The sequence below is a fragment of the Cajanus cajan genome, chromosome 8 (assembly GCF_000230855.2).
Source record: "Cajanus cajan strain Asha chromosome 8, NIPB_CcT2T_4, whole genome shotgun sequence".
Lineage (NCBI taxonomy): Eukaryota > Viridiplantae > Streptophyta > Magnoliopsida > Fabales > Fabaceae > Cajanus > Cajanus cajan.
Window position 1 is genome coordinate 33,420,878 of NC_138524.1, and position 10,455 is coordinate 33,431,332.

At 36.3% G+C, this 10,455-nt stretch overlaps 1 protein-coding gene across 2 annotated transcripts; it reads left to right on the forward strand.

Moving 5' to 3' along the window:
* The first annotated feature begins 403 nt into the window (after positions 1-403).
* On the forward strand, positions 404-3,754 carry LOC145950948 (putative UDP-N-acetylglucosamine--peptide N-acetylglucosaminyltransferase SPINDLY). Of its 2 annotated transcripts, XM_083062924.1 has the most exons (7): positions 406-768; positions 894-1,274; positions 1,744-1,952; positions 2,244-2,310; positions 2,404-2,496; positions 3,302-3,390; positions 3,482-3,600. In XM_083062924.1, exons 2-6 carry the CDS (start codon positions 894-896, stop codon positions 3,374-3,376), a joined length of 825 nt encoding a protein of 274 aa, XP_082919050.1. In that variant the 5' UTR covers positions 406-768; the 3' UTR covers positions 3,377-3,390; positions 3,482-3,600. The 2 variants fall into 2 exon arrangements, with proteins under 2 accessions (XP_082919051.1, XP_082919050.1); XM_083062925.1 differs by lacking the exons at positions 1,744-1,952; positions 2,244-2,310; positions 2,404-2,496 and having other exon boundaries at positions 404-768; positions 3,229-3,390; positions 3,482-3,754.
* Positions 3,755-10,455: the final 6,701 nt, after the last annotated feature.

Below are 10,455 nucleotides of genomic sequence, written 5' to 3' on the forward strand. Positions count from 1 at the left end.
AGAAAATTTATAAATATTTTAGTTATAATTTTTATTATCTTTTGATTTAATATTGAATTTGTTTTGATTATGAAAGATATTTACCTAGATTTGAGTTATGATTGTTATATATTAACTATTTTCATGAATATGATTATTAGGTATTTTCAGGTATTTTTTGAGAATCATGATTAAAAAAATTCTTCCTTAACACATGTTTAATTTTGTTTGGATTAAAAAAATATTTTTTATGCGATAAATTCACTTAAATCGCAGAAAAAGAATCTTAAGTTGTAAAAACAAGTTATTTTTCTTAAAAAAAACTATTTATAAGTTTCAACTAATATCTTAAATAACCAGTTTTTTTTATTTATAATTAAATAAATAAATTTATTTGTCAAGAAAAATAAAAACACATAAACACAACAGCAAAGCATGTGATCGTTCATGTGTATCTTTGGTGAGAGAAAAAGCAACCCAGCTTGAATGCTATAGAGAGGAAAGGGGGTCTCTCTAGGTTTTAGCTTTAGCACACACTGTTTGTTGAATGGGGAAAGTGAGAGAGAGTTGCTGCCGCCAACTCCCATTGAATGCTCTCAACCTTCACTACTTCCGCCTTCTTCTTTACGTCTTTTTTTAAACTCTCAAAAAACTCTCTCTACACTTTTCTTTCTATTTACCCTGCTCCCTCACTCGCAAAACCCTAATTCCCCCCTCCAAACCTTCGCTTCTTCAATCTCCTCCTGCGCCATCTCCAATTTCACTTTCTCTGCTCCTTTCTTCGCTAGGGTACACTCTCTCGTCTTCCACTGCGATCAATTTCGTGTTGACGAATTCTGACTACGTCGCTGCCTCTGCTTCATTGAATTTGTTGCTCACTTGTTATGCTTTCGTGACACGTTTTGTTTGTGCAGATGGCAGGGGTGGAGAACAGCGACGGGAACGGGAGTGAACGGGAATTAGCAGGAACTAGCGATAACGGTTATGTGGAAGCTGCAGAGCCTAGTGGCTCTGCTGGTGGCGAAGGGAATGATGCCGTTTCGTATGCGAACGTACTGCGTTCGAGGAACAAGTTTGTCGAAGCTCTCGCGCTCTACGAGCGTGTCTTGGAGAGTGACGGCGCAAATGTGGAGGCTCTCATTGGGAAAGGGATATGCCTTCAGATGCAGAATAAGGGAAAGCCTGCGTTTGAGACTTTTTCCGAGGCTATCAAGCTAGATCCTCAGAATGCTTGTGCTCACACGCATTGCGGTATTCTGCACAAAGACGAGGGTCGCCTGGTGGAGGCTGCCGAGGTATGCTTATCACTGTTCAATAACTCTGCTGAAATTGTTGCATTTGCTAGTTTAATAACTCTTGTAAGATAGAGATTCATGTTTAATATATAGGGGGTTGAATGTTGACAAATATTGTAATATAAGATTTTTATTTATTTATACTTGATTTTAAAATATTAAAATTTAATTTGTAAATAATTATGTAAATAAAATCTAAATTAGTTAAGACATCATGATACGTATAGTGAGAAAGGGTCCATACTTTAATGAATTTTAATGTATGGCATCAATGCCGTTAAAGTCACTCATGATGGAAGAGCCATCAAAATTGATGGGAAGAGGAGGGTGCTAATATCTGGATCAATTCATTATCCTAAAAGCACACCTGGGGTATTATTCCTTTAACATTTGTTCTTTGAATGTGTTCTTTTGTTTATCTTTCATGATATTAATTATTAGTTAACATTTTTTATTTTATGTACATTAGATGTGGCCTGATTTGATTAAAAAAGCAAAAGAAGGAGGGTTAGATGCTATTGAAACATATGTTTTCTGGAATGCACATAAACCTGTTCGTCGCCAATATGATTTCACTGGCAATAATGATCTCATTAGATTTCTCAAGACCATTCAAGATGAAGGACTTTTTGCTGTGCTTCGCATTGGCCCCTATGTCTGTGCTGAATGGGATTATGGGTACTTAATTTTAACTTCATATCACTTCACCCTTTCATATTTTTTAAAAATTGACAAAACTTAAATACAATTTTTTAATATAGTTAATACTATTTTTTTAATAGAATTAGAGTTTTACTTTAATATTATATACTCTGCCTTAAATACCAATTACACTTAATAAACTGTATGAAAATTTTATCCTTTAAAAAATAATTATAACGAAGGCAACAAAGGTTGCATAGTATTCTTTACTTTAGTTACATGTGTTACATTATGAGTATTATAAAACTCTCATTTGTTTAATTTTAGAGGGATCCCTGTGTGGGTTCACAATCTACCTGGTGTGGAGATTCGGACGGCAAATAAAGTGTACATGGTAAAAAAAATTGTACTTTTTAACTTGCTATAATATTTTTAGTGATATATATTCAAAATTTATCATATCTTAATTTTATTTTGGGATTCACAGAATGAGATGCAAAACTTTACTACTCTGATTGTGGATATGGTCAGAAAAGAGAAACTATTTGCTTCTCAAGGGGGCCCCATAATTTTATCTCAGGTAGTGTATTTGTTTTTTTGTAGAAAATTTAATTGTTAATTGTTGTAGATTGACTATGGCGTACAATTCGACTCTAAGTTTATTGTTTATGACCACTGACCAGAGTCTTATTGAGTCTTGCATATGTGCTTGTTAATGAACTTCTCAAAGTTGTAGTTCTTTTGAATGTAAGTGTTATATATTAGCGGGAATAAATGGTAGGGCTTGTTGAACTTGGATATTTATCACAGTTTTTACTAACATAACCGAAATTATTGTTCTGTAACTTGACTGTGCTGTTAATTTTCAATCATGATTCAATTTTTTTTCTTCCAATTTCAAATTTCCAAATAAAGTGCATTGAATAAGTGAGTGATGGAGTGAAATGGCTGTTGTAGAAGAATGAAAACAGAGCAGAGTAATCATCACATAGGGTGCATGTAGTAGTGGTCTTCCAGTTCCTTTTCATTTAACTGTTTGTGCTTATCCGACTTTCATTTTTTTTAATGAGAATTAGAATTTTTGCAAAAAAAAAAGCACAACTAACGAATTGGTGAATCATGTGATTCACATCTATAACACAGAATCACTCTGATTCATCCATGTATCTCATGATAGCCATCTGGGTTCATTACACAATAAAAATTGATCACTGTTAATCAAATTTATCACAATGTAAATCATGCTAGTGTTTATAGATGTTGAAAATTTGTGTGGATTATCACTGTTAATCAAATGATTTACTTGGAACAGTCATATCAGAAGGCTTTACAAGTGGATCCTTCATACAAAGCAGCTGCTGAATGCCTTGCCATTGTTTTAACAGATATTGGTACCAACACAAAGCTTGCAAGGAACACTCAGGATGGAATTCAAAAATATTTTGAAGCCCTCAAAGTAGATCCGCACTATGCTGTATGTAATTATTTCTTATTCATTAAACGAATTAATTTTTTTAGCTTTCCATTTGCATGATATATATTTTTATTTTATATGAACTTTGCAGCCTGCATACTATAATCTTGGTGTGGTCTATTCTGAAATGATCCAATATGACATGGCCCTCAATTTCTATGAAAAGGCTGCGTTAGAGAGGCCCATGTATGTTGAAGCATATTGCAATATGGGTGTGTTCTTTAAAAATCGTGGTGATTTGGAATCGGCTATTACTTGTTATGAGAGGTACTCTATAATATCTTTAGCCTTGTCTTCTTTTTCTGAGTGAAGTTTTGCATGTAATTGTTATTTGTTATTTTAATTAATAATAACTTGACTTCTACTGTTGGGTCTTATGATCAATTGATGTTTTGTGGCAGGTGTTTAGCGGTTTCACCTAATTTCCGTAGATAACTTATCTACGGAAATTTCCGTAGGTAACTTATCTACGGAAATTTCCGTAGGTAACTTATCTACGGAAATTTCCGTAGGTAACTTATCTATGGAAATTTTTGTAGGTAAGTTATCTACGGAAATTTTCGTAGATAAGTTACCTACGGAAATTTCCGTAGATAAGTTATCTACGGAAATTTCCGTAGATAACTTATCTACGGAAATTTCCGTAGGTAACTTATCTACGGAAATTTCCGTAGGTAACTTACCTACGGAAATTTCCGTAGATAAGTTACCTACGGAAATTTCCGTAGATAAGTTACCTACGGAAATTTCCGTAGATAAACGCATCCGTAGATAAATTCTGTAGATAAATGCATCCGTAGATAAATTCTATATCCGTAGATAAAATCCGTAGATAACGTTATCTACGGAAAATTTTCCGTAGATAACGTTATCTACGACCTTATTATCTACGGATTTTTTTCCGTAGATAATCCGTAGATAATTATCAGTTATCTACGGATTTTCATCATTATCTACGGATTTTTTCCGTAGATAATGCTGATTTTTCTTGTAGTGTTAAGAGAGGTAACAACATCCTCCAGAGCTCGCACTTGGACACGAGAAGACGTCACCTCATCCTCCAAAGAGTGGGCGCGACCCCGAGAGAAGGCGACGAGCTCCTACAGCTCCCCTACCTGGGAGGCATAAGCCTCATTGGACCGCAAGGCGATCTCAAGAGACTTCTGCACCCTTGCAAGGTCGCCCCTCGCAGATCGAAGCTCAGCCTCCTGCAGCTTGGTCTCACCAAGGGCAGCATTGAGAATCTTGTTCTCCTCCCTCAGGATCTTATTCGCGTCCTTCTAGGGTTGAAGTCGGCCCCTTAGCTTGGCCAAATCCTCTTGTTGCTTGGCCCACCTAGGCTTCCAGTGACCCACAATGGCCATAGCCCTCTGCAGAAGGACCTGGGCAGCGTCCAAACCATCCTCGGGGTCAGCCTCGTTTATCAGCCCCTGGTCTTCGAAGCTCAGCGAGCCTTGAGGAAAGAATTTCTCAGCGGTCACCCCCGCGCTCCACAGCGAGTCCATGTCGGCCGAGGCGCTCACGTGGTCCAATCGCACCTTGGAGAGGCCTTTCCCGAAGCGGTGAGCTATATACCGGCTCCGGGAAGCCTCCTGCGACGAACCGGACGGCGGCACCGAAGCTACAGGTGTGGGCGCAGGGACCTCAAAACTCGGCCCCTTGCCACGAACCTCGGCGGAGGCAAAAGTCGGCGTCCCCTGCTCGGCAACTAGAGGGTCAACGACAGGAATCTTCGACCTCGCCTGTAAAAACCAGCACGATGTCAAAAAAGAAAAAGGACAACATACGGGAAACCACGAAAGTCAGAAAAAACTACTTACCTTAGCAGTATGAGCAACCTGCTCGGTGGCCGAAACCGCCATCAAAACAGTCTGGGCGACCCGCCCAGCAGCCTGGGTCGCTGCCTCGGCAGCATCTCCCGCCTGTGGAAGACGGCCCTAGGTTAGAGCATAGAAAAGCACAATAGATGACATCAAAAAGACAAAGCAACAAGGTACTCACCACCTCGGCAGACTGAGCAGCCTGCTCGGCGGCCAGAACTGCCACCTCGGCAGCTTGAGCCATCTCCTCAAAGGCCACTTGAGGAGTCCCCTTGGGCAGTGGACTCTCGGTGAGGTCCACCGCACCAACATCAGCAGCCTTGGAGGTCACCTCCTCGGCGTCCGAGGGGGCAGAGGTTCCCCCGACCTCCCTTGCTCCCCTCTTTCTCTTCCGATTAACCTTCAGAAGGGTGGCATCTTCCTCTCGAGGCTCGGGGACCTCGAGCTCAGTAACATTGTAGCGGTGCTTCAGCTCACGCTACAAGTTTTTCCCCATGATGCCTGCATACACGAAATAAAACACATTAGCAAGAGGAATTTACACAAACTCCAAACCACCAAAAAATCAAATACTCACTCTCCAAACCCCTCTCCCTGAACGTCGAGTTCGCAAGCGACAGAACGAGCTTGCAATCCAGCGGACGAGGAAGCACGGCGAGGTTCTCGATGGCAGCCACCTCCGAAGCAGTCAACTTCAATTGGCCCACCCCGTGAAACCGAGAAGGTCGGCGGCACCAATAGAAGGGAAATCTTGGCAGCCCCCCGAAATAAAATGCCCCATCTTCCAAGGGGTCAACGTTCACAAGAGCGACTCGAAAAAACTCTTGCTTGAAATTTTTGTACGACTGGGAGTAAAGAGTAAACAAACCCCCATCTCTACTCCCACTCAAAGATAATATGCCGTATAGCGGAACGCCCACCTTCAACTGATAAAAATGAAGGAAGACGGGAAGAGACACCTCTATCCCCAAAACTGTACACAGGACTTGAAAAGCCCTCAAAAAACCCCAACTATTGGGGTGCAACTGCCAAGGAGCCGAGTTGACAAAGTTCAAAAAATCACACTCAAACTGAGTGAAGGGAAGACGGACACCTAAATCTCTAAAAAAACAATGATACATATAGAAATGGGGAGGGTCGGTAGACTTCCCCATGTACACACCCTCACCAGCCTGACAAGGTTCAAACCGAATCATCCGAGAAATAGAAGGGTCACAAACCCTGCACGACCGCGGGATCCCGTTAGCCTCAAGAAAGGACCGAAAAATGCTCTGGACCCCTGCCATCTCACACTTGACCCAGTCGTAGCCAGGGATGCCTGGCTCCGGGCCCCGGGGTGGAGGCGGATCCCTCTTCTCGGCGGCGGCTCTTCCGGTAGCCACCGCCTTACCGCGCGCCTTGCCCCGAGAAGGCACAGAAGAACTGGCACTACTCCCCCCAGCCATGGAAAAAATGAGAAAGACTTGAAGAAGATTGGGGAAGAAGGAAAAAGAAGACTGTAGAAAGGAAGTACCTGGTACTCTCCCTCAGAAAACAACCCTAACAACGACTGGGTTACCGGAAACGACGGCGAAAACGGAGAAAATGGAGACGGAAGATGAGCAGAAAAATGAGAGAAATAGCGTGCGCAAGAAGTTGAAAGAGCGAAAAGTGAGTAAAGTGAAGAGGGAAGAGGCGCGAGGGAGAAAAAAGGTTTTTTCCCAAATTCAAAACAACCACGCCACGTGTCGGCCAAGGGGCACGCCTGGCGACACATTAATTGAAAACCATCATGACAAAAAGGCAAACCATCATTACATAACTGTCACTCCCATTAACGCGCCATTTGCGCGTTTTCGGGAAATGCACAGTTACAACACATGGCATCTCAACAGGCAGATGTACGCGAAAGGTCACCTCCCCCCAGCGAGCTCGGTCTTAACTCCTTGACTTACGGTCTTCGGAGCTCGGGGGGCTAGTGTACTACCCGTACTGCGAAGCCGAGCTCTGAGCTCGGCACCACAACGCAAGCCGACCTCGGACGCGCACCGCATGCCATCAGCTTGGCTTTTAAGTGAATCATAACTGATTCCCGAGGACCTCGCCCCAGATGAGGTCCGTTATCTAATCATGTTATATCTTATCTCAGGCCCAAAGCCCAAGGCAACCCTAAATCACACAAAGGTACGTGCATTATTTATACGAGATTCATACTCACACAAACCCTAACTTTGGCATCGAGTCTCTTTTACAGGTATCACCCCCATCTTGGAGCATCAACGTACCAGTGAAGGAGGCTCACCGATCTTATATGGCGGATCAGCTCTATAGCAGATTTCCGGTAAAAACAAATGATAATAATAATAATAACAACAATAATAATAATAATAATAATAATAATAATGATAATAATAATAATAATAATAATAATAATGATGATAATAATACTGATAATAATAATGATAATAATAATAATCATAATCATAATAATAATAATAATAAGGATAATAATAATGATAATAATAATGATGATAATGATAATAATAATGATAATCATAATGATAATAATGATAATAATAATTATAATAATAATGATAATAATAATGATAATAATAATGATAATAATAATAATGATAATAATAATAATAATAATAATAATATTAACATATATTATACATTAATTTATAAATATGATGTAAACAACTTTTTCCATTCTTGTAAAATAAAGTTAAAAATACTTTTAAAATATAAAATAAAATATACTTTTAAGACTTGAAACTAGTAAGGTAATTTATTTTTAAATATATTTATTATTATGTAAAATATATTTTAAAAATAAATTATTCATTAAATCTTACATAAAAAGATTAAAAAATATAAAGTAGCAACAATTTAAAAGAAAAAAAATAATAGTCAACTTAATATATTATAAATTAATTAAAATCTTTAAATAACTTTAACATACCTACTAGATATTAAATAACGTTATTATCTTTAAAATCTTTAATTATTACATATATATATATATATATATATATATATATGTTTTTATTTAGCTTCATATCAACACACAATTGTATTGAAGGAAGGAGTTCTTTGTTCTAAAACCAAATTAAGATGAAGATTATCATTTCAATTTTAATCATTATGCTCGTGTTTTCTGTTGGAATTGGTATGGTTTGCTATTCACTTGGTCACTAATTTAAGATTCTAGTTTTTTATTTATTTATTTATATTCAATTGTTTCTAACAAGTTTCTGAATTTGAGATTAGTTTATGGCATTGTATTGACCATTGTCTGTGTATTGCATAAAAAATGAAGGGCCAATGAAAGTGATAGAGGCAAGAATATGTAAAGAAAACAACATAGATTATGATTGTCAACAAAGCACGTGTTACGAAAAATGTCAAAGTGTACATGGAAACTTAGCTATTGGTAAGTGCATAACTCATGAAGATTGCGTGTGTCATTTTCCTTGTTAAATGTTGACCCTTTTTCTCTCGCATTATCCCTATCAATGTTAGTTTATGTAACAAGCATTGTTGGAATGAAATAAAATAAAATTATCATTTTGGGGTTATATATATATTCATTTATTTATTTTTCTACTTCTAATACCTTTTTAGAGTATGAATATTTTTCATTCTATGGACGCTTCAAGTTTAGTATGTTTTGAAAATTGAAATACAATTATTAAAAATAATTTCATTAAATATATATATATATATATATATATATATATATATTGTTAAATATAATAATATATATAGCACGATTACATATAGAATGAAGTTTCCATCAAGGTTTCTTAAGAAAAAGTGTTAAAACAAAATCTTTGAAATAAACCAGTGTTCAAGAAAGTTGACTACATATATTCCTAAAAATGATTATTTCTAATTAAATGTGTAAAATTAAAATAACATTAAAATATTTGATAAATATATAAAGATAGCACGATTATTAATCAATTTTGCTTAAAATATAAAATAAATTGTGAAAATTAAATTTTACATGGCAGTTGATCCTGCACCTATATATATACTACACCAATTTTAATAATTTTGCCAAATCACTATAAAATTTATTGGATTTTCCCCTTAAGTTTTACAATATAGGAACAAACAATGTCATTTTTCTCAAAGACACAAGTTAATTGAATCTAAATTTATCACATACTATTAGGAATGGGAATTTTATAAAAAACTGAATAGAAATTACAATTGAATTAAAACATAAAACAGAAAATTAATTAATTAAACTTTTCAATAAAAAAATTTATCAATTGAAAATTTTAATCCTTGGGAAAAATTGTCACAGTTAAACATATAATCTGAATTAAATCAACCTTAAATTAACACGAATGTAATTAAAATGTTGAGCTAAATCTAGATTTATTGAATTTCACAAAAAGTAAGATGCAATTATGATCTCACAATTTCTGTGAAATTCAAGAACGATAAACAATTGACTTAATTATGTGATTTAGGCTATTTTAGATTTGGATTCAAATCTAGATTTAAATCCAAGAAGTAAAATTGAATCTCAGTTCTGGATTTATTTGAAAAGGAATTCATAACCATGAAAACGAAAAATAGATCTAGAATAGAGAAAATGACGAAAATAATTCATACAGTAAATATAGATAGAAAACTCAAAATTTACCACAATTCATGAAATCATGAATTGATTGAACAGACAAGGCATGCATCTCAACTGAGGTGCTATAGTCAATTCGTGTAGAATAATTAGAGAGAAAAATCCGAGAGAGACAAACAGAGAAATTTTTGTAGAGGAAGCAACTCTAAAATTTGAATATGATTAAATGTATGTATGACAAGTCTTATAATAACTATTTAAAGATCAAATTAGCTGGCCTAATCAAAATATTTACCAATCTCGACCCATTGATTAACTAACACTATTACAAAAAAAAATCTTTAACAATAACTAAATAAGGTCTTTAACAACACTTTTGTGAGCTGTCAATGCCCTTGCTATTAGAGGGGGTCTACCTTCAACAACACAATAAAAGTGCTATAATAGAACAAAAATAGATAACAGTTATAATAAACAAGTGTTATTGTACGATCCTTTTAGACACCACTTATTTTTCAAAAGTGCTATCATAAGCCCTTTTAATTAAACAACACTTGTTTTAAATAAATAGGTCATAGGACCTATTTAGATAGCACTTGTAATAAACAAATGTTGTCATAGAATTCCTTGTTGGTCAGAATCCTTCACCGGTCAGAACCCTCTGTTAAT

Excerpts from the sequence above, each read along its gene's own strand:
- LOC145950948 (XM_083062924.1), top strand. The coding sequence starts at position 894 with ATGGCAGGGGTGGAGAACAGCGACGGGAACGGGAGTGAACGGGAATTA. Across the intron at positions 1,275-1,743 it reads GCCTGGTGGAGGCTGCCGAG|ATGTGGCCTGATTTGATTAA; the intron begins GTATGCTTATCA and ends TATGTACATTAG. Across the intron at positions 1,953-2,243 it reads TGTGCTGAATGGGATTATGG|AGGGATCCCTGTGTGGGTTC; the intron begins GTACTTAATTTT and ends GTTTAATTTTAG.